Below are 23,686 nucleotides of genomic sequence, written 5' to 3' on the forward strand. Positions count from 1 at the left end.
CGCTGTTTGCAAGGATCTTGCCGTGCCCGGCGCCGTAGTCCCTCCAGCAATTGCTCGCCTTCAGTCTTACTGCGCTCTGTGCCGCAGTGTCCTTCACGAACAGCTCTATCGGCATGATATCTAGGATAGCGTTGAGAGCAGCCGCGGGGCATGAGCGCATTGCACCCACTGCCCCCGCACTCGCTGCCCGTTGCATCCGTGTCAGCTTCGTTCTGTTGTAAGCCCTAGTTAGTGCCGGCCACCATACTAGGGCTCCGTATGTTAGAATTGGCCGTACCACTGCAGTGTAGAGCCATAGAATTATCTTTGGGTGCAGTCCCCATTTGTTCCCAATAGAATGCAATGCTTGCTTTCCTTACTCTTTCTGCAATGTTATCTTTCCATGAGAGCTTTTTATCCAGAATAACTCCTAGATACTTCGCTCGCTCCGATAGTTTTAGCTCCATGCCGCTAATACTGGGCATGTTGAAGGGAGGTATCTTAGTTCTTCGTGTGAAGAGCATAAGTTCCGTTTTTGTGGGGTTGATACCTAGTCCGCAGGTTTCTGCCCATTTGTTTAAACCTCAGGGTATGGTCCTGATACTAGCAGTACTACGTCGTCCGCGTATGCAACTGCGTTGACTCCACCCGTATTGAGATCTGTCACTCAGTTCGGCTGTGATCGTCCTGCTCTTTAGCATGACTCCGATCCACTCTCTGATGCCTCTCTCAATACCTAACAAGTTGAGGGAGCCCAGGATAGGGTCGGGGTTCACGTTATTGAACGCGCCTTCGATGTCTAGGAAGGCTGCCATCGTGTATTGTTTGTGTTGTAATGTCTTCTCGACATGATGTACAACTACGTGTAGCGCTGTTTCCGTAGATTTTCCTCTGCGATACGCATTCTGCGCATCCGAGAGTTGATGCCCTTCTAGAGACTCTCGGATGTGGACGTCCAGGAGTCTCTCTAGTGTCTTCAGGGTGAAGGAGGTGAGACTTATCGGTCTATAATCCTTTGCTAGGATGTGCCCCCTTCTGCCCGGTTTCGGTATAAAAATGACTTTAGCCTCTCTCCACAGCAGTGGGACGTGCGTCAGTCTTAAACAAGCTTCGTAAATGGCTTTTAGCCATTTGCAAACACTGTCCTTAGCTGATTGTAGCATTGCCGGTATTAAGCCGTCTGGGCCCGGGCTTTTATACTTATCGAAAGAATCTATTGCCCACTGGATTCGCTCAGTGGTAATGATGTCTTTCGTAGGTGTATCCATTTGAGAGCTCGTTCCCTCCTCGGGTTCCGAGCTCACTCTTAGGCTTCCTGGGAAGTGGGTGTCAACTAGTAGCTCTAGTGACTCCTCAATTGTTGTTGTAGCAGAGCCGTCGGTCCTGTTGATCAGGGTAGGGCTTATGTGACCTTTGTCGAGGATTTTGCTTACTCTCGCCGTGTCCTTTATGCTTTCCAGTGACTCGCAGTAGTTTTGCCACGACTCTTTCTTGGCCTTGTATACTGCCTTCTTGTAAATTGTTTGTGCCTCTTTGTATCCCGGGTTGCATAGCTGTGGTTAAAGGACTTTCTCGCGCTCTTCCTGAGCTCGCTTAATTCCTTTGTCCACCACGGTGGGTATTGCTTCTTCGAGAATGTTAGCTTACAAGTCTCTTTGAAGGCGTTGTTCAGAATATTCGTTAGGTCCTCAACCTCCTTGTCGAGTGCCTTTGCAGTGGATATTGTCTTGATCCTCCTGCCGTTTACTTTAGATCGAAAAATTTTGCTGAAATTGTTCCAATCCGACTTACGGGAGTTTCTCCTTAGCACCTGTTTCTTAACTGGTGTCGTTATAACAAAGAAAATGTATCTATGGTCTGAGAAGGAGTGTTCTGTTGATACCCTCCAGTTCTCGACCCTGTAATTATTTTGTTCTATAAGTAATGTGAGGTCTAACACCTCTTCCCAACCTTGAAAATTTTCCGTGCTCGGAAAGATAAAGGTCGGGGTATTCCCCTTATTGCATATCGTTACATTTCTACATATAATATTGTCAAAGAGTGACTCACCTCTTTCATTAGTCTCCGAACTACCCCAGAGCGTGTGCCTCGCGTTCGCATCACACCCGAGCACCAGGGTCGTCTTCGTTGCTTCCGCTCATTGCAGCAGCTTGACTACCGGCTCAGGCGGGGCCGGCTCGTCATGGGCCATGTACGCAGATGATAGGGTGACTCCGCTCCCATCCGCCGCCACGAATCTGGCCACTGCTAGGTCAGGTGTGCTGAGATTGGGACAGAGAAAAGCGTTAAAATGATTCTAGATTACAATGCAAGCTCTCGACCTACCATTCGAGTTTGTGCACAGTAGTGTGTATCCTTGGATTCTCAGTCCAGCGACTTGCCCGTCCCTGGTCCAAGGCTCCTGTATCAGACCGATGTCGATATCCCTCTCCCTTAGAAGGATCGTGAGATTAGCTGAAGCGTGCGAGCTGCGCTTCAGGTTAATCTGCACGATTTTCGACATCGATGTTGGTGGGGGTGGCGTCAGGAGATTTGTCGTCGATGACTATGTCGTCCAACAATTTGTTGGTGTCATCGACCTCCTCCAGAATCTCGTCCGGCTCGGCCAAGAAGACCTTGATCTTGGCCTTCCTGATGCCGTACCGGACCTTGTGGTCGTTTGCCTCCAGCTGGGGCAGACATTGCTGGTTAATCAGCAGGAGGAAAGGCTGGCTCGCCTTCATTACCTGCTCTGCCCTGAGGATGGTCCAGTCCTCTGTATGTATATCTGGGTTCTGGGCCTTCAGACAGGCAATCACCCTTGCATGGTCAGTTTGGCCCTTAGGTAACCAGATGCGAGCTCTGGGTCTCCTTGGGATCTCCCTGGCGTGGACTAGCCTAATCTTAAGGCCAGCCCATGTGTCGCTAATCTTAGCCACACACTCCGCCAGGAAGCTTCGGGAGAACCCGTCGTCGCACCTGATGACCCGGTGCCCTCTGACCACGTCTGAGGAGTCGAAGGAGGGGATGAGGCCGGTCGGCATGCTGACCAACCTGTCGGTCACCATGTCGGCCAACTTGGCCTCGATCTCCTCCCACTTCTCCGACAGCAGGCGACCGTCGTCATGGAGCTCGTCCACCAGTGCCATAGCCAGACTATCTCTGACCACCTCGCTAAACTTCTTTGCCTGGCTGACAAAGTTTGTCGCACGCGGCTTACCCAGTGGATCCTTCGCTCTCTTAGGTGCGCTTTCGCTCACTTCCTGTGAGCGAATTCGCTTTGCATTCGAGAGCTGGAACGCCGCCGGGTTTGCCGCTTTGTACTGCTCATATTCCGCGATCTCCGCAAGGAATTTGGCCTTGTCCTCGGCATCCCGATGGTCAGTTTTGCCCTCAGCCTCATTCTTGGCTATCTTGCCGAGAACGAAGCGGGCTCTGTTGACCCTCGCTCGTCTCTGATGGTGAGACATTTTCGCTATCTCTGAGGTGGTGCTCAGCTGAGCCCTACCTGTATGTTTTGATTGGGGAGTGCTACTCGCCCTCCCCTCGGATTGCGACTCTTCTCCGTCGGTCTCCGATACAATGTGAGATGCAGCGACCAGTCTTGGCCTCTGCATCTCCTTCTCGTCCTTCGTTGACATTGTTTGGGGTTTATCCTCTCCCGGGAGTTCCGAAGCTCGGTTTTTAGAATTCATTTTAATACATAAACGCACGCTTTGCTCAACCTGACAAGCGCAGCGGGCCAGAGGGGGTTTGGGGCTTTGAAGAAGGTCGACCGCAGCTTCGCCCCAAAACTGCGGCAAGGCCACTTACGACCCAGGGTTGCCTGGCCCTGGGAAGGCTCCGTGTAGACACAGCTTGCTTTACCCCTCAGCTGCGAACCTGAAAGTCAGTGTGCACGGGTCGCATCACACACCTGACTTGAGGGGAGGCTGATTAAAGACTGCCTAGGTCCGCCCGACTACAATTGGTCAGCATCCCCGGTCGACCATCGACTGGGGACCTGCTTCCAGCCGCCCTCGCTTGGAGAGTATAGTCGCACTACCGATGGTGTACACAGTTACGGCAGATGACGCAGTCATCCGTTTATCCCCCTGTGCACCCTATCGGCTGAAGGCCGGACGCATCCCAAGAGGCGACGATTGCAAAATCAGGCACCGCAGTTCAAAAATGTTATAGCTTCGCAACGGCCCACTGTATCACGTTCTCAGCAGCAAAATACTCCACTCAGTTTGCCTCGCTGATGAGCGTTGATGATGATGACATCGTGGAAGTTAATGAAGTGAAGGATGCGGTCAGTACTAAACCAGATTCCCCATTAAAAACCAAGAAACCAAGGCCCATTAGAATTCCAGATGGCGTTGATATTAATGCCTTGGAGGCCTTCCTATCCCCCATTATACCATCTGATGATTTTAAATTTCGATTGTCTCCTGCTGGGGATGTCCGAATTTACGCAAAGGATTCTAACACCCACCGCCACATACTCAAGTTGCTTAATGCTCATAATGTTGAGTATACCCATTTCTGCCTAGACGAGAATAAAACGTTCCGTATAGTGGTACGTAATCTACCTGCCTCAACTCCTGTAGACACGATTGTCCAAGAGTATAAAAAGCAAGGCCACTCGGTTGTCAATGCGTACAATCCGAAGTCGAGGCTTCCTCATCGAGTCAACTCTGATGGAAGTATATGGTTCCTAAACCTGTCCCCAGCTCCCAACAACAGAGACGTTTTCAAGATTTCTAGAGTTGGCCGAATGCGAGTAACAATTGAAGTACCCAGAAAGAATAATACTCTGAGGCAATGCTTCAGGTGTTTCGACTTCGACCACACTAAAAATTACTGTCTAAAGAGGCCTGTGTGTGGACGATGTTCACTTGAACACCCTACTGGCTCTATTCTGTGCTTGGCGAAGACTACCAACGACCTCATTTGTGTAAACTGCCTGGGTTATCACGCGGCCTATGATCGAGCTTGTCCTGTATATTCCCTCAAACTGAACAATTATCGATCTGGGATTAACCTTGCCGCTCCACGACAACCAAGTTCTAGATGTCAAAACCAATCTATCCCGTCCTTGGCTGTCCGCAATGAACTGTCCTTTGCGGATGTTATCAAGCAACGTAGTAAGCCTATTCCTCAAATGGACTCGTCTCCTCTTAACCGGAATAAAAACAACTATAATACGGAGTTTCCTAACCTTCCTCGTAATGGCAAGAGAGCGAGATCCAGATCTAGAGTCCGTGCTCCTTCCTCTGCGCCTGTTGCTCCTTCTGCCTCTACTCCTGACTTGTTGAGTTTGTTCCAAATGATGCAAGAGCTCCAAAGGGTGGTCGCTCAGCTATCCCTCTCAGTGGCAGCAATAGCCCAGAATGTGAACCAGATTCAGGGAAGATCCTCTCTGACAATTCCCATATATAGTGCCCATTATGACTAATGACCTCCGCATTGGATTCTGGAACGCCCGCAGCCTGGCATCAAATGCGAATGAGCTGCTTATATTTACTCTAAAGCATAAAATTGACATCATGTTAATTGCGGAGACTTATTTACACCCTGGAATTAACTTTACTCTTGCAGGATTCGAATGCCTGAGAGCTGACCACCCCGGCAATACTCGCCGAGATGGCTCAGCCATTCTGATCAAGGAAGGAATTTCCTATTACCAACTTCATGTTGTCAGGGATTGGAAAGTTCAACTAACTACCGCCATGATCTCATCTAGCAGTGGAGAGCTATTGATTGGTGCAGCGTATCTTCCTCCTTCATTAGGTTGGACTAGTGCTGAGTTTGATCACCTCCTTTCAGAACTGGGTCATAAGTTCATCCTAGGCGGGGACTTCAACGCAAAACATCGACTTTGGGGTAGCTACAGAGCCGACGGTAGAGGGAGCGCTCTACATGATGCTATAACGAATTCTTCAGCACAAATTCTAGCAACTGGAAGCCCTAAGTGCTTTCCATCCAATTCTAGGGCCACCCCGTCCTTCATTGACTTTTTTATCTTCAAATCGATTGCAAGTAACCTACTTTCCATCAGGAACGAGCGTGATCTTAGCTCTGATCACTTGCCGCTGGTAGCAACATTTGCGTTTGCTCCTACAACTATTGTCTCTAGATCCAGCCTGCTGAAACCTGGATTTTGTCTCTCCGCCTTCCAAGATTCACTGGATAACTCCCTTGAGCTTTCCACCTCCCTAAACACGAAGGAGAACGTGGATTCAGCCATTAACATCCTTCTTACAAGGATTGGGGAGGCTGCTGCAGTTGCGGCCCCTCTGGTGTCTCCAGGCTCTCTTACGGCAAGGCGTCATTGTGTGCTCTCTTCTGAAGTTGAGGGATTGCTGTTGCTGAAGAAGAGGCTTAGGCGAGAGTACATCCGCACATCTGACATGAGAATCAACAGGTTGTTCAGGAGGATTTCCAACAGAGTACGTAAAAAACTGTCGTTACTCAAGGCTGAAGCTACGGATCGCATGCTGGATAACGTGACAGCTGATGCGAGCTCCAACTATGCCCTTTGGAAGCTGACTGGATCCTATAAAAGGCAAGCTATTCCCAAGTTTCCAATCAAAACAGAGGATGGTACATGGGCAAGATCAACACAAGACAGAGTTGAAGCTTTTGCTCAAAGTCTAGAAGATAGATTTACTCCCTTCGGAACAGCCTCTGTCCGGAGACAACAGATTGTGGCTGATAAGCTTGCGATTACACACCAAATGGAGCTTCCGGTGCCACCTATAACTGTGCAGCAGGTTAAGGAGGACATAAAAAAGTTAAATGTCAAGAAAGTCCCTGGAGATGACCAAATTGATAATCGTATTGCACGAACGCTACCTCTTAGAGCACTGCTATACCTTATACTCATCTTCAATGCTTCCCTGAGGTTGAGCTACTTCCCAAAGGCTTGGAAGAGTGCTCGGATTGTAATGATCCTTAAATCTGGGAAACCACCCGAGGACCTAAACAGTTATCGGCCTATTAGCCTCCTTTCCACATTTGGTAAGCTGCTGGAAAGATGCATCCTTAGAAGATTACGTCAGTCTCAGTTGGCAATGAACGCTCTTCCCAAATTTCAGTTTGGGTTCAGACTTAGGCATGGCACCCCTGAACAGCTGCACCGTGTTGTTGAGTATATACTGGAGGGGTTTCACTCTAAACAATACGTGGTGGCTGCCTACCTGGACATACAGCAGGCTTTTGATAGGGTGTGGCATCCAGGGCTACTATATAAACTCAAGCCATTACTAAACCCACAACTGTTCGAAATGGTTAGGAGCTTCCTCTCTGAAAGGACATTCAAAGTGGTCCAGGATCCTCTCAAAGGCCGATAAAGGCTGGAGTTCCCCAAGGAAGCGTGCTGGGACCGACGCAGTACAGCTTATTCACTCATGACATGCCGAAGTCCACGGGACATGATCAAAATTCTATGCTGGCCACATTTGCTGACGGTTCTGCTGTCCTCTCCAGATCCAACTGTATCTATGACGCCACTGATATGCTTCAGTTGTACCTCAAAAGATTTGAGAATTGGGCCTGTCGCTGGAATATATCAATTAATCCGGCAAAGTGTGCTGTTGTGACGCACTCCCTCAGAAAGGAGTCGTGCCCTGGACTGTTCCTGCATGGAGAGCTTCTTGTGCAGGTCAGAGATTATAAATACCTGGGGGTCACCCTGGACACTAGATTAACCTTCGCCAAGCATACAAGGCTAGTTAGGCGTTCATTGGAGGATAAGGCCAGAAGGCTGTACTGGCTCCTAAAGGCAAATAATCACCTGAGTCTGGCGAATAAGGTCCAGATATACAAGTCCATACTTGTCCCCACTTGGAGATATGGGATTCAAGTTTATGGCATAGCGGCCAAAACTAATCTGAGTTGCATCCGGGTCTTCCAAAGCAAGTTCCTGCGGAGAATTACTGGTACTGAGTGGTTTATTCGTAACATTGACTTAGCGAGGGACCTTAAAGTTCCCTTGTTAGAGGATATTATCAATGAACAAGCCGAAAATTACACAAATAAGCTCATGTCTCACCCAAACATTCTAGCCAGGAGACTTGCGTCTCGGCGGGCAAGGCGCAGACTTAAAAGGATTCATCCCTCGGACCTTCCAAGAAGGAAAATTTATTAAACATTAACTAAACTCCCTGCCACTTGTTACACCCATCTTCATCTTCACTAATTCTTACACTTTTGTAATTTTCCATTGAACTCCTCCGCTCACTATTGTATAAGTTGCTACACTACAGTAACGTACAATAATAAATTCAGCTCAAAAAAAACGGAAAAACAATTTCGTGTTTTAAATGAGTCGTTGTTTTTGTTTTTGTTCTTCTAATGTTAGAAAAAAAACTGCTCACAACCTTTCGCTACGAAAAACGAAGACGCACTGAAGCAAATCCCGACCGCTTTGACCGCCGAAGGGAATACCTTCGTAATTGTATCGTGGGTAGGGCTTGTGTGCCCTTTGCCCAGAACCTTGTTTAATCTCGCTGTGTCCTTTATGTCTTCCAGTGACTCGTTGTCTTTCTTGGCCTTATATATTGCTTTTTTATGCTTTTGGCGCTTCTTTGTATGGTTACCATTCCCGGGTTACATAGCTTGTGGTGAAGAACTATCGCGCTTTCTTTCTGAGATCGCTCAGTTCTTTTGTCCAGCACGATGGATACTGCATTGTCGAGAATGATATCTTACATGTCTCTTGGAAGGTGTTGTGGCGATAACCGCCACCTCCTTGTCCTTTGGTAAAGATTGTGTCTCAATCATCATGCCGCTTACTTTACATTGAACAATTTTGCTGAATTTTTTCAAATCTGTTTTGCGGGGATTTCTTCCTCGTATGTGTTTACTTAATGGTGCCGTTAGATTAATGAAAATGTATTTACGGTCTGAGAAGTATTGTGTCTATACCCTCCAATTCTCAACTCTACAGTGTTCTATTTGCAAGGTGATATCTAACATCTTTTTCCATCCTTGAGAATCCTGTTCTGCTCTAAGGATGGTCCAGTCCTCTGTATGGACGTCCGGGTTGTGGGCCTTCAGACAGGGAATCACCGTGGCGTGGTCGGTTTTCCCCTTCGGTAACCAGATGCGAGCGCTTGGTCTTTTTGGGATCGCTACACTTAGCCACACATTCCGCCAGGACTGTATGGTAACCTGTCGGTTACCATATCGGCCAACTTGGCCTCAATCTTCTCCCAATTTTCTGACAGCAGGCGACCGTCGTCTTGGTGCTCATCCACCAGAGCCATTGGCAGATTGTCTCTGGCCACCTCGGTAAATTTCCTTGCCTTGCTGACATAGATGGTAACTCTCGGCTTGCCCTGTGGGTCCTTCGCCCTCTTAGGTGTGCTCTCGCTCACTTCCTGTGAACTAATGCGATTCGGCTTTGAGGGCTGGAACGCCGATAGGTTTGCTGTTTTCTAAGCCTCGTTTTCCGGGATCTCCAAGGAATTGGGCCTTGCCCTAGGCGTCCAGAGGGTCGGTCTTGCCCTCAGCCTCGTTCATGGCTATCTTGCCGAGAAGAAAGCGAGCTCTGTTGACTCTCGCACTCCTCTGGTGATCGGTCTCCGATACTATATGAGATGCCGCGACCAATCTCGGCCTCGGCATCTCCTTCTCGTCCATCGTTGACTGTTTTTGGGGTTTATCCTCTCCCGGGAGTTCCGAAGCTCAGCTTTTATGTTCAATTTTCCTACATAAACACCCGCTTTACTCGTCCTAGCAAGCAAAGCGGATTCTGTTTAGTAGCCAGGAAACTAAATGACGTGACCGTCAAGGACGCTTACCCCTCGCCTAGTATCGATGGTATCCTGTCCAGAATCGATCAAACGCATTTCATCTCCAGCGTAGATTTGAAATTTGCGTTCTGGCAGATAGAACTGGACCAGAAGATCAAGGAGTTGACGGCGTTCCTGGTCGGCCTCTCTACCAATTCAGGGTGATGCCTTTCGGGCTCTGCAATGCGGCACAGAGGCTGGTGAGACTCATGGATCGAGTAATCCCAGCCGAGATCCGATCCAACGTATTTGTATACTTGGACGATCTGCTCATTCTGGCCCCGGACATCGAGACGCACTTCGGATACCTACGACGAGTCGCCGAAAGCCTAAGAGAAGCAGGATTAACCATCGGCATGAATAAATGTAAATTCTGCTTTAAGTCTTTGACTTACTTGGGTTTCGTCGTGGGTGGAGGTCGTCTGAGCATGGATCCCGGTAGAGTGGCAACAATCAGGAGGATGCCGGAGCCGAGGTCGATGAAGGAGGTGCGCGCGTTTCTGGGAACAGCAGGCTGGTATCGGAGATTCGTTCGAAACTTCGCAACGCTAGCAGCGCCGCTGACTGATTCCCTCAAGAAAACTGAGAACAAGTTTTCATTGAGTCCGGAAGCGCAGCTGGCAGTTGAAGCCTTGAAGATGGCGTTAACCACGGCACCAGTCCTGGTGCACGCCGATTTCAAACGGCACTTTATATTCAGTGTGACGCATCACACGTCAGGGTTGGAGCCGTTCTTTTCCGAAAAGAACGAGGACAACCAGGAGCAGCCGATAGCATTCTTCTCGGCGAAGATGAACAAGCACCAGGTGAATTACACCGTCACCGAGAAAGAGTGCCTGGCAGCCCTCCTGGCGATCCGGAAGTTCCGACCATACGTAGAAGGCATGGCGTTTACGTGCATCACGGATCACGCCAGCTTGAAGTGGTTGATGTCCATGAAAGATCTGTCGGGACGCCTGGCCAGGTGGTCTCTGCAGCTCCAGGGGTTCAACTTTACCATAGAACACCGGAAAGGCAGCGAGAACGTGGTGGCAGACACGCTTTCGCGATGCGTGGAGAAGATCTCGGTGGACCTGACAGAGTTGCTGGGTTTTGAGACCACCGAATTTGCTGGAAATGAGTACTAGGAGTTAGTCCAAGAGATCCTGGGCAACGAGGATAACTTACCGGATCTTAGGATTGAGGACGGGCTCATCTTCAAGCGAACCTCCCCGGCAACTTTGGACGACGAGGTGTACGGATCAGCGTGGAAGCTCTGGATACCGCCGAGTCTTACCCACAGCCTGGTAGAGCGAGCCCATACGAACCCAAAGGCAGCTCACGGCGGAATGGGGAAGACGCTGGAGATCCTTCGGCGGCAGTTCTACTGGCTCGGGATGGTGCTGCAGGTTCGCGAATTTGTTCAAAGATGCCAGGTCTGCAAGGAGTCGAAGGCGCCGAATCACCGTATGATGGTCGGAATCGGTGAGCGAGTATAGAGTGAGCGGCCATTCCAGAAGCTGTTCATCGACTTCCTTGGCAAGTACCCGAGGTCGAAGAAAGGGCATGCCTGGATCTTCATTGTGGTGGACCACTTTTCCAAATATACGTTCCTGAAGGCCATGAAGGAAGCGACAGCCTCAAATGTAGTGGATTTCCTCATAAACGAGGTCTTCTACAAGTTCGGGGTCCCAGAGATCGTGCATTCGGAAAATAGACGACAGTTTGTGTCGAAGATCTTCGAGGAGGCCATGGAGAGCTTTGGGATTCGGCACTTAAAAACTCCGATATACTCTCCACAGAGCAACGCAACGAAACGAGTGAATCGGAGCGTTCTGGCGGTAATCCGAGGGTTCCTGGAGAACGATCACAGGGAATGAGATGCCTACCTTCCCGAGATCGAAGTGGCCCTCCGGAACGCAGTGCACTCGGCTACGGGCGAAGCACCGTTTTTCACGCTGTTCGGACATCACATTTTCCTGCATGGTTCCAGCTACCGATTGGCCAGGAAGCTGCAGTCTCTGTGCAACCACGAGATGGTCGGTATGCCAACGGCTGACAAGCTTCGAGTCGTGCAGGAGAAAGTGCGCAAGTGTCTGGAGGCCTCGTACGATCGCTGTCGCCCACGCTATAACCAGAGGGCCAGAGAGTTCGCTGCAAAGCCAGGCCAGGAGGTGTATCGCCGGAATTTCGTTCTCAGCAACTCCGGAAGGCAAATTAACGCCAAGTTTGCCAAGTTTCCTCAAGGCCAGGGTGGTGACGACAATAGGCAGCAACGCGTACGAGCTCGAGGACATGCAGGGCCGGAGTTTGGGTGTATACCACGCTAAAGATATCCGCATGTGACCTGGAAGAGGGATCATAAAGTACACATAGACCAGACACTGGAGAAAGGGTACTTCCCGTAAGACGTGGGCCCCGCGTTGGGCACCGTACGAAACTGCGCTGGAGATACCGATCTAAATGCTCCCAATGATCGTCGAGCCGCTGGAAGCCGGGAGCAGCTCGTCATATCCTTGGGTGGTGTTGCATTTCTGGTGGGAACGGGCTGAAGGACTATCGATATAACGATGAGGACAGGTAGAATTGGTAGGACCAGGAGGGGGTGAGGAAAATGAGCGAACCGGGAAGTTCGAATGCGGCCTAAGAGATAGGGTTTCCCTTTCTCTCGGCAAGGGCAATGTAAATGGAGCCTGGAACGTACGAAAGGAACCGGGCTATAAAGGGATGTGGGAGTGGAAAAAAACAAGGAGAAAAATCTGGATGCATAACGTGTGCGAGGGATTTCTGTGCGGTTAAAATCGGAAAGAGAAAAACGTGATCACGGAATCGGGGTGGAAGACGTGACCGATCGCCGCCCAGTGCCCTTGCCGGAGCCGTCGCCTCAGAGCCACCCAGTGCCGTTGCCTGAGCCGTCACCTCAGAGCCACCCAGTGCCGTTGCCTGGAGCCGTCGCCAAAACTGCTGGCCACCGCGTCGCCGAATCCGCCAAAGCTGCTGTCCATCGCGTCGCTGAATCTGCCGCGGCCAGAACGACCACCGGCAGGAGATTTCCGTCAGCTGCTACCATCCGGTGAGTCCGTTCCGGATGGGACGATTTAAAGGGCGGATTGCATATTAGTTCCTGCCAGGCAGCTGCCGCCGACCTGCTGGCAGCCCTTACTAACCGGCGCCAAACCAGAGCGAGCTGGAATAGAGAAAAATTAGTTTGTTATTGTTAAGTGTAAAATATTAGTGTGTTTGTCTCGCCCTCCGTTTGATCGTATCCTGGGTCCGGGATTGGTGCAACCCATGCGCTGCGACCAATAGGGGAACGGGGAAGAAGCCCATTAGTAAGCTCTCGTTTTTTAACCCCGACCCTAGTCTATTTCTCTTGGAGCTCCAGCAGGGAGAGATGGACCGGTCGTCAGACCGCCTGGAGTAAACTCCGGCCCGCCGGAGATGGGTGATGCCCCGAAATGTGGAGGAGGCATCACTGGATGGGTGGGCGCGTCGTGGCGGAACCAACCAAGCCACAAATCCGAGCCAGCAGTGTATTTTTGGTTGTTTGTTTACCTTTTGTAATGTTTAGTGATGACACTTGTATTTAAGTCCGAGACGTCCGACTAATTCGGTATTTTTGATTGTGCGGACTGCGGCATTGGATCGAACCCAGCCCTGGGCACCCTGAGCTAGCCCGGCGTTGCCCAAGGAAAGGCAGATCCGTTACACATTAGCACCTCCATGTATAGCCCCGGTTCCTTCCCTCTGTTCCAGAGGTCCAGTCGTTACTTTTCCTATTCCCTCATTGCCTTTGCCGAGAGAAAGAGCCAGAACCCTTTCTTTTGAGCCGCACTCGAACTTTCCGGTTAGCTCATTTTCCTCGCCCCCTCGTGGACCAACCAATTCTACCTTTCCCTATCGATACATCGATAGTCCTTCAGCCCGTTCCCACCCGAAATGGAACAAACTTTATAGTTTGTTCAATGATTACCACAATTTTTCATAGCATAACTTCTTGCATTTGCCTCCTTCCGGCTGTTGCCTCGTCAATCTATAATTAAAATACATATGTATGTATATACATATATATATACGATTTCAACAACGAGTCTATCGAATCTTTTTTTTCGGTAAAAAATATTTTTCATCATCTCACTTCGATTTCGGAACCGCTGCTCCGAATCCCTTTGAAAACAACAACGAATATGAAGTCAGAACATCGGTAGTAGTCGGACACAGATAGAATTTTCATTACATACTTTGTTTCGTAGTTCTCTTACCAAAACCCATGAAATTTGTTTTTGTTTTCGAACACCACACCAGGAATCGTACAGGCAGGTAAATTTGGTACTGTAGGGATCATATCGGAACGATCGAGAAATGAATACAATTAAAAATTTTACTTCTTCAGTATTATCCATATTTTCATCAAACTTTTAAATAGTCGTTTAATATAATTCTAGAATTATATAAAATATGTAGAGGAAAATGCCAAAGAATGACAATAAAAAAGGAACTGTAACTGTAAAACTGTAAATGTAATAATTAGAGGTGACTGAAATGAAAAAGGGAATTGCTTCGTTGTTTTTTAACGCAAATATATATAATTTATATTGCAATCTGCAAGGGTATACAAATTTTGGCGTGGCGAAGTTAGCTTCCTTTCTATTTTTTGTTTTTTTTTTTTTTTTGTTTTTTATGAACTGCTAAGTTGATAATAAGGGATTAGAGATAAATGAAAAAAATCGCCGTTTGGCAACTCCGATTCAGTTGAACTTATAACTGATTACTTTTTTTTACGAAGTTTGGTACATCAAATTTTTCCCCGACGATTTTCTTTTTTTTTAAATTAACATATAAATTAAATATTTAAAAGACAATTGTTGGGCAGAGCGATTTCAACTAAAAAGATTTTAGCATCATTTTTATAAGGTCGAAAATTAATTGGAAAGTTTGCATGTTCACTCGCATAAATTTCTTAATTTTCATGTTTGCCAAATTTCAAGTGTTGTTGGCTTCATTTAGGTGCAGAGTTAAGCAGATTCAAACATCGAAGGATATTGATATCCATTTTTGCCTTTAAGCTCGCATCACTATACTAACACCCTTTTAGACAGTTATTACTTGATAAGGAAAATTCATTCAGGATTCTCCAATGCCCCGCCTTTCAACATAATCCATCCATATGAAACGTTTGATATTTTTCGCTAATGTGAACATCAACTCCCACCATCCGATAGCACTTGTGCTTCATCCAAAACATAAACTACATGAATAAGTTAGCAGCTAAAATAAGTTTCTACGAAAACTCCGCAGATTAGTGGCGACAATACCTGCTGAATCTGCTCTTTTCCGTGTTTAAACAGCAAAAAAAGTTTGTACAATACTCATATTAGTTCCTACTAAGCCAATTCATCGATCTTTGATAGTCTTATTTTCGGTACGATTATCTAGCATCGGATGGTGGAAGATGGACTTAACTATTTGGTAATCGGAGTTTCACATCTGCGTAAAATCCCAACTGTTTCAAAAGAATGGGCTGTTTAAAAAAAACAAAATAAGGTTCATCGGAATACTAAACATATGTAATTCAAGGAAAAATAAGTTATTGTTTTAAATATCAGGCTTTTCGTATTTTTGCAAAAATAAAAATTTATATTTTGTGAATTAGTAATTAAAAGTGATGCAGTTTCCATAAAATAAAATAAAGTTCCCGAACAAATAAACTATTAATATAAATTTAAGTATTCAGATTAAAAATATAAACATTTTAATTTTATGTTTATTTGCTGAAATATTTGTACGTATGTATTTGAATGACATCCATATATTTACTAATACATATACATATACGGTGCGTAAATTCGCTTACGCATAGCCAACGACAGAGAAGTAAGAGTTAACATTGCTCAGTTGACTTTAAATTTTTATTGAGTTCTGAAGTACATGCATATAAAAGTGATTTGTTTAGTTGGTCTTTAATTGAAAAGATACATTTGTAATTGTGTAAATATATGTATATTTTACATATTAATTTTATATACATATGTAAATATAATAAATTTGATTTTTTTCCATATACATATGTGTGTATGTACATAGTACATACTTCCAAATACATGTACATATATACATAAATATATGTAGATAACTTTATTATATTTACATACATATATAAAATGTACTTGTTTTTCTATAGATACATAGTATTCTAACGTACTTAATCGTTAGTTATCTAAACAATTTATTAATTGTTTGAAATTGTTCTTCCGAAACGATATGCATACAAATGTATGTACATATGTATATACATACATAGGTTCATATGTACATACAGTCAGCACACAATTTATTCGGACACCCGATACATTCCAGTTTGTTCATTAATAAATCAACAACTACGTAACGGAATTCAATATTTTATATTTCATATGAAAGATTAACATTCTAAGAATATGTTTTAACAAAAAAAGTAGGGAATTATTAACTAAACATAAGATAAATTCTCAAACTAAACAAAAAAGTCGTTTTTTCTCGCACAAAAATTATTCGGACACTTAAGTTTGACGTTTAAAAATAGGACATTTTTATGTTTTTAAGTGATTTTATATTTAGTGGGTCCTTCCTTAGCATCAATGACATCTTGTAAACGTCGACCCATGATTTTAATTAAGTTGCTCGTCTCAGTACTTGTAATATTTTCCCAATTATTCTGCAACGCCGTTTTCAAGGATTCCTGGGAAGAAATGGTATCCTTTCCGTATCCTTTTTTCTAAAACATCCCATACATGCTCTATACGATTGAGATCTGGTGATTGTGGAGGTGTTTTGAGCTGCTGGCATTTCCATATTAGCCACTCTTGAACCAAATACGAGGAGTTTTTCGGATTATTATCTTGTTGAAACAAGAAAGTCTCCGGATTTAGCCCTAGGTTTTCAAAACTAGGAAGCAAATTTTCCTCTAAAATATTCTTATATGTGGTCTTATTCATATTCTTGTTAATTAAGACCATTTTGCCACCTCCACTCGCAGATACACACCCCCAAACCATAACATTTACATGGCAGAGTGGCTCGCCGAAAGCCATATATTTCTGCCATCAACAAAAAAAACGTTTGGAGTTCGCCAAACTGCACGTAAATAAGCCGGATTCGTTTTGGGAGACCGTGGTTTTCAATGACGAATCTAAATTAAACATATTTGGGCATGGGGGCCCTCCAAAAGTATGAAAAAACCCAATGAAGCCATGAAGGAGAAGAATTTGATCCCAACTGTTAAGCAAGGTGGCGGAAATGTTATGGTTTGGGGGTGTGTATCTGCGAGTGGAGGTGGCAAAATGGTCTTAATTAACAAGAATATGAATAAGACCACATATAAGAATATTTTAGAGGAAAATTTGCTTCCTAGTTTTGAAAACCTAGGGCTAAATCCGGAGACTTTCTTGTTTCAACAAGATAATAATCCGAAAAACTCCTCGTATTTGGTTCAAGAGTGGCTAATATGGAAATGCCAGCAGCTCAAAACACCTCCACAATCACCAGATCTCAATCGTATAGAGCATGTATGGGATGTTTTAGAAAAAAGGATACGGAAAGGATACCATTTCTTCCCAGGAATCCTTGAAAACGGCGTTGCAGAATAATTGGGAAAATATTACAAGTACTGAGACGAGCAACTTAATTAAAATCATGGGTCGACGTTTACAAGATGTCATTGATGCTAAGGAAGGACCCACTAAATATAAAATCACTTAAAAACATAAAAATGTCCTATTTTTAAACGTCAAACTTAAGTGTCCGAATAATTTTTGTGCGAGAAAAAACGACTTTTTTGTTTAGTTTGAGAATTTATCTTATGTTTAGTTAATAATTCCCTACTTTTTTTGTTAAAACATATTCTTAGAATGTTAATCTTTCATATGAAATATAAAATATTGAATTCCGTTACGTAGTTGTTGATTTATTAATGAACAAACTTGAATGTATCGGGTGTCCGAATAAATTGTGTGCTGACTGTATATCGGTTGTCTATTTAAAATTACCAGCCTTAAATATGTGCATATGTACGTTATTTATTTATTGTTTAAGATTTCACTTTATTTAGGCATAAACATTAAATGTGCGTATATTTTTACATGTATGTTTGTAGGTACATATGTACCTATGTACATATGTATATATTTGTGGTCTTCTAAGCAAAATTGCTAGCACGATTTAAAAAAAAAACCCCTCATTCTCTAAGTTTTTGTAAGAAACTGATATATTGAATGTGAAAACTTAATTTTTTTTGTCTCCGTCAAAGACGCACAATTAATGAAACACATTTTTAATTTAAAAAAATTGGATTTTTCTCCAAAAGTTTATTGTTGTAATATCAGCCAATTTCAAGCGATCCTGTGGCCTAGAAAGAAGAAGGAAGTCACAAAAAAGGTGGCAAAAAATGACACCTTAGCAGATCTCTGCTTGCGACATCTCATCTCTACCGAAGACAATAGAATCATTAAGATGAGTAGCGCCATACTTTTTTTTCACACTTTTTTCGTGCTGACTTTTGAACTGGCTTCAGGCTCTCTTACATTTTCATAAAAAGCCAGTGATAGAGCGCTCTAAAGCCAGCCGCTCTTGTTTACGCATGTAGCGACAGCCGCCTATTGATTGTGTGCACACATTATCTCAATTTTTTGTAAAGGTTTTTCAGTCATATATTTAAACCATTGCAGGTTATTATGATGTCAGTGAGAAGTTGGCAAAGTAGTGAAGGAGTCATCTCCGATAAATATTCTTGCTCAGCATCTACAGTCAAGTCGTTCTATCCATATCGTTCTGTTTGTCCATTTCTCTTTTTCTGAGGGAATATCGGTTATTTTATTTCGTTCTTCGTCTTTCATTTCATATAGAACGGCCGTGTTTTTGTTTTCCGCTCCGAATTTTTGTGTTTTAATTGTGTCAAACCACCGGGATTTCTTCTATTCTATATTAAATATTATTCATTTCATACACCGTTTTGTTACCGCGCGTGCACGTAGTTTTCTGTGTAGTTTATATGTATTTCTTAATACTTTTAGTTTTGTGCAGAGACGGTTTTCTTATTTTTCTTTTGTTCTCATGTGAGAATGTCTTCAGGTATTGTCTGTGCAATTAAAAGTTGCCGTAAAGGTGTTTTGGCTGATCAGTCAAGACGCCATTGCTGGCTTTGTGACGCGGTAATGCATGCAAAATGCATTGAGGTTACAGGCCGCATAGCAGATGCAATTTCCACCAAATTGATTGCATTATTGCTGTAAGGCCTGTAGATCAGTTGAGAGGGAAATAATGTCCTTCATGCGCACCAAATTGATTGCATTATTGCTGTAAGGCCTGTAGATCAGTTGAGAGGGAAATAATGTCCTTCATGCGCCAGACCAGGAGCGGAGCACTCAGTTTAACAGTATTAAGCTGTTAAACGAGTCGCAAAAACGCAAAAAATCCGTTACTGGTCGGCAGCAACTGTGTGAGTCACAGCAACCAATTACCTGCCACACCCCCGCGCCACATCTCCTGAATCCAGTACCAAGTCTTATGGTTCTGATATCTGGAGCGAAAAAGGGTTCGGAAACCGAATCGAGCGTGGGGATAACGGTGATAGCTTCGCCAGTAATTTTCTTTTTATCTGCGGTGTCAGAATCTTTGACTCCGCGTAATTCCATCGAAATAATAACGCCCGGAATACCCGTCGATGTTAGTAACAATACGTTACGTAAGACCCCAACAGCAGTTCCACCATCGAAAACTATATTTGTTTCGAGGCTTGCCCCCGACCTCGCATTGAAAGATGCCTATATACAAGGCAAAACCCCAACTTTAAACTTTTTGACACTATTTTCTCGGGTGATTTCTTGTCCGAGCACGTAGTAGTTAAGGAGTACGTGGCTAAAAAAAACACGGCCTGTGGGAGTACAACTACTTAAGCCGGGACAAGCTAATGAATCCACCGTTGTTCCGTCAGTCTCAAAAAAACTTACCTCTTCCCTCCATCTTTCCTATCGGTACACTAGGGGCTACGCAGCAAGCTCTCGAAGCCGTATTCTGATAGCTTCACTTTTGCATCCTAGGTAATTTGTATACCCTTGCAGGGTATTATAATTTCAATCAGAAGTTTGCAACGCAGTGAAGGAGGCACCTCCGACCATATAAAGTATATATATTCTTGATCAGGATCAATAGCCGAGTCGATCTAGCCATATCCGTATGTCCGTCTGTCCGTTTCTACGCAAACTAGTCTCTCAGTTTTGAAGCTATCTGAATGAATCTTTGTAGTTAGCCTTCTATATACTCTCACTCGTATATATGTCGGAATGGGTCGGATTGGATGCTTATATCATATAGCTCCGATAGGAACGATCAGAAAATCTTTACAACAAAAATTATAAGTGTTTCAGTATTATTTATATTTTTTGTTATTAAAGTTCTATCTGCAAGGGTATATGAACTTTAGCGTGCCGAACTTAGCTTCCTTTCTTGTTTTTGTTTATTTTCCGACTCAAAAATAACCAAGGAACACGTGGGCATGCTACTTCATGCGATTGGTCTTTCATTGCAAAATCTAGCCGAACTGGGAACTATATCCGCTTAAAGTGAAATGGAAGACCATTTGAAATTATTTGATTTCCTGTGACATACTTCCTTTGAATTGGCCTTTGATGATCGTTGCTTAAATTACATTGTTTTTTTGTTCGTTTTTTGACGGACAACCGCGTACCATTGCACAATTTCAGATGATTCAGATTCCCAGCCAACCTTAAGTTGTAAATTATGCGGCGGAGACCCTGGCACATCGAGCGAGTTCAATTGGAGAAATTCAATTCCTTGACTTGACACCACAAAAAGGACTATTTCAAACAAGCATTACGAAAATAGCAATATCAAAGCCCCACCCAATAATCTTGATTTCCCTTTAAATCGTTTATCGGTCGTTCTACTGCTTCCAAAGCAGTACAAATACAAAATACAAATTTTATATTTTTGCATCAATTTTGCTGTTTCGTCAGATGCAATGCGGAATGTACAGTTCGAGCGCCTTCCAACAATGTGGCAGCAGTGTCAAATGATGCAACAGCCAACGCTATTTGTGGTGTTGACTGAATAGTTGCCAGAATCAGCGCGATTCTAGTCTAAATTTACAGGTTATCTTCTAGTAAAATTTCTTCGAGACATATTTTTGTATTATATATTTATATTTATCCAAGGCAAAACCACAGCCGATAAAATAAAGATTAAGGTGGAAAAATTCATATTTTCTTACGCTAGGGATATTTCATCTTTCGAAATAAATATCCCTGACGAGCTCTTTGACACAATTTGCTCTGCCAACTTCTTTTTGTCAATTACCTGTTTCTACATACCTCCATTGTCGGAACTTCCTATTTATTGGAACAACCTAACCGCTATTCAGATGGTTTCCAACAGACTTTTGGATAGATACCATTTGGTAGTCCTACGTGCTTTTAATATCCCTGGGGCTTTTTGGTACATAAATAATTCCACAAATACCCAACTAACCTCTACCCAACATGATTTTAGTTGTGGCTTCTTCGACATTTCGGAGTCTCAACTCAACCATGTATAAAATTTTTTTATAGCGCTTGCTTGATCTTTGCTTTGTCTCATATCCGGCGAGAGTAAGTTTAGCCAGGGTGGCACCTCTAACGCAACCCGAAGATCCCTTTCATCCTACTTTCGATGTGACTCTCGATATTGGGGGTGGCTTACATATAATTCTAATTTTTTTTGTAAACATTTTCCGATCATTCCTATGGCAGCTATATAATATAGTCGTTTGATCCGGCCCGTTACGATATTTATACGAGTGTATATAAGTGTATATAAGAATAACTACAAAGTTTCATTCAGATAGAACCCAAAACGGTTTTATAATTTTGTTAACACTAAACGTAAGCCTAACAAATCCTTCCGCGCTTTCATTTGAAAACACTACCGTAATAATGATCAGGCAATAGCCGATCTATTTTCTCATTTTTTTATAAACCACTAATTTAAACTCTCTGGGCTCAAATCAGTCTTACTCCTACAGCATGCCCAAATCGGACCTAATTTTCAGTCCTAGTTTGAACCAAAGCGCTCTCCTCTTGTAGATCTACATCGTGCTCAGCCAGTTTTTTCGCCTGGTCCCGACGGAATTCCTGGCTGTGTGCTTACGTATTGTGCTGACGCCCCGTGCAATCCCCTTCTAAAATTGTTCACCTTATCTTTAGAAACCTCCCACTTTCCCCTTATTTGGAAAGATTCATTTATTATTCCTCTCCACAAAAAAAAGGTAGGAAATCGGATGCCAACAATTATAGAGGAATCTTTAAGTTGTCGGCCATCTCAAAACTTTTCGAAAATATAATATCTCCTCATTTACACCACCTTTGCAGATAATTTATTTCTCCATGTCAACATGGATTTATTAAGCGAAGATCAACAACAATTAACCTGGGATTCCCAGATGATCTTCTTAGTTGAATCTCAAGTAATCTGAATGGCAGGACACAATAGGTTCTCTTTAAGAATAACTTATTCAATGTTCTCAGGGTTACTTCTGGCGTCCCCGAAGCTAGTCATTTGGGCTCCCTATTATTTATTAACGACCTGCCCAAAGTCTTGACTAACTCCAGAGTGCTTATGTACGCTTTGCGTGCAATACAATGAGTCGCCTGCCAGTCGGATATACATAAAGATCTCAATCATTTTCAAACTTAAACGGCTCGAAATGCAAGCTAATGACATTCTCTCGTGTCGTTCCTAAGCTTGCTACTTACACGCTTATCTGCGGCTCTTTGGATTTATTAAACGGTGGTCGAAGGAATTCAATGACCCCTATGTTACTAAATGCTTATATATTTTATAAGGAGCGCTCAGTTCGGCGTCCATAGTAAACACATTGAATCGTTTCAAAAGATCTTTTTACTTTTCGCTCTAGCGGCTTAATTTACCTTCCTATTCTAGTAGACTCCTCTTAATAAACTTACCGTCCTTAGCCAATCGTAGAACGATGCAGGAATAACTTTTATTATACCCTTGCAGGATATTATAATTTCAGTCAGAAGTTTGCAACGCTGTGAAGGAGACACCTCCGACCATATAAAGTATTTATATTCTTGATCAGCATCAACATCCGAGTCGATCTAGCCATGGAACGGTCCGGATCAGACGACTATATCATATAGCAGCCATAGAAAAGAAAATCTTTACAAAAAAAATTATAACATTATCAGTTTTTAACAGAATTGGATTTGAGATATAATAATAATAATAATAATAATAATATAATAATAATAATAATATTTATAAAAATCGGACTACTTTATCATATAACTCCTATAGAAACGATCGAGAAATTAATATTATTAAATTTTATAACTCTTTTAGTTTTCAACAGATTTTAATCAAATTTGAGATAAAGCCACATTTCATGAAAATCGGAAAATCATATAGGTGCCATGCAAACGATCGTTAAATACAGAGGGAAAATGCAAATCTGTGAATATAAAACTGTAAACATATATAGGTGAATAAATTCGGCGGACCGAAGTTATCTTCCTTTCTTGTTTATAACCTTATAACCTTATCCATGGTGATGCGGAAAGTGCTGAGTCAGCTCAATTTCCACGTATGATGTAGAAGTACTAGATCTTATGTACCACTAGTTTTACACCACTGTAGAACCTCCTTTGAACTGAATGAAGCTTTTAAAGTATTATGTGCAAATTAAAATGATTTGTACACACTAATCTCTAACTTAGAGGGTCTTCCTAAATTAAAAATTTTATTAATAACACACTTAGTACAAATGCAAGCAAACAATCTGGCAGCACGCCAGTTGTTAATTGCTTTGCATTCTTTTCAATATTTTCTATCGCGCTTACCAATATCTAACCCAACAGGCACGTGCTTGGTGTCATACGGGCCACTTGAGTGTACTGACCGTAGTGCATCAATGTCCA

At 43.7% G+C, this 23,686-nt stretch overlaps 3 protein-coding genes and 1 long non-coding RNA gene across 20 annotated transcripts in view; 1 reads left to right on the forward strand and 3 right to left on the reverse strand.

Moving 5' to 3' along the window:
* Nucleotides 1-808: 808 nt before the first annotated feature.
* Nucleotides 809-4,483, reverse strand: LOC147644109 (uncharacterized). The gene is made up of 2 exons (XM_086830165.1): nt 4,436-4,483; nt 809-3,146 (listed from the first exon to the last, which is right to left on the reverse strand). The coding sequence occupies exons 1-2, from the start codon at nt 4,481-4,483 to the stop codon at nt 2,460-2,462; spliced, it is 735 nt and encodes a 244-aa protein (XP_086686291.1). The 3' UTR covers nt 809-2,459.
* Nucleotides 4,484-8,045: 3,562 nt separating this feature from the next.
* Nucleotides 8,046-10,626, reverse strand: LOC147644110 (uncharacterized). The gene is made up of 3 exons (XM_086830166.1): nt 10,558-10,626; nt 10,136-10,428; nt 8,046-10,069 (listed from the first exon to the last, which is right to left on the reverse strand). Exons 1-3 carry the CDS (start codon nt 10,624-10,626, stop codon nt 9,889-9,891), a joined length of 543 nt encoding a protein of 180 aa, XP_086686292.1. The 3' UTR covers nt 8,046-9,888.
* Nucleotides 10,303-11,821, reverse strand: LOC147644111 (uncharacterized). The gene is made up of 2 exons (XR_015271052.1): nt 10,908-11,821; nt 10,303-10,850 (listed from the first exon to the last, which is right to left on the reverse strand). It is a non-coding gene; the product is annotated as an uncharacterized LOC147644111 (long non-coding RNA).
* A 3,294-nt stretch (nt 11,822-15,115) lies between these two features.
* The window catches only part of conu (Rho GTPase-activating protein conundrum), a 67,319-nt gene continuing 58,748 nt past the window's right edge, over nt 15,116-23,686 (forward strand). For 3 of the 17 annotated variants that reach the window (XR_015271059.1, XM_020958835.2, XM_086830194.1), the window contains exon 1: nt 15,204-15,593. The gene's annotated coding sequence lies outside the window, so the exon portion shown is untranslated. Of the gene's footprint in view, nt 15,708-23,686 lie in introns of all 17 variants that reach the window. The other 14 variants (XR_015271058.1, XM_086830183.1, XR_015271061.1 and 11 more) reach the window with 12 other exon arrangements.

The sequence above is a fragment of the Drosophila serrata genome, unplaced genomic scaffold (assembly GCF_035046125.1).
Source record: "Drosophila serrata isolate PLE 108 unplaced genomic scaffold, ASM3504612v1 contig_229, whole genome shotgun sequence".
Taxonomy (NCBI): domain Eukaryota; kingdom Metazoa; phylum Arthropoda; class Insecta; order Diptera; family Drosophilidae; genus Drosophila; species Drosophila serrata.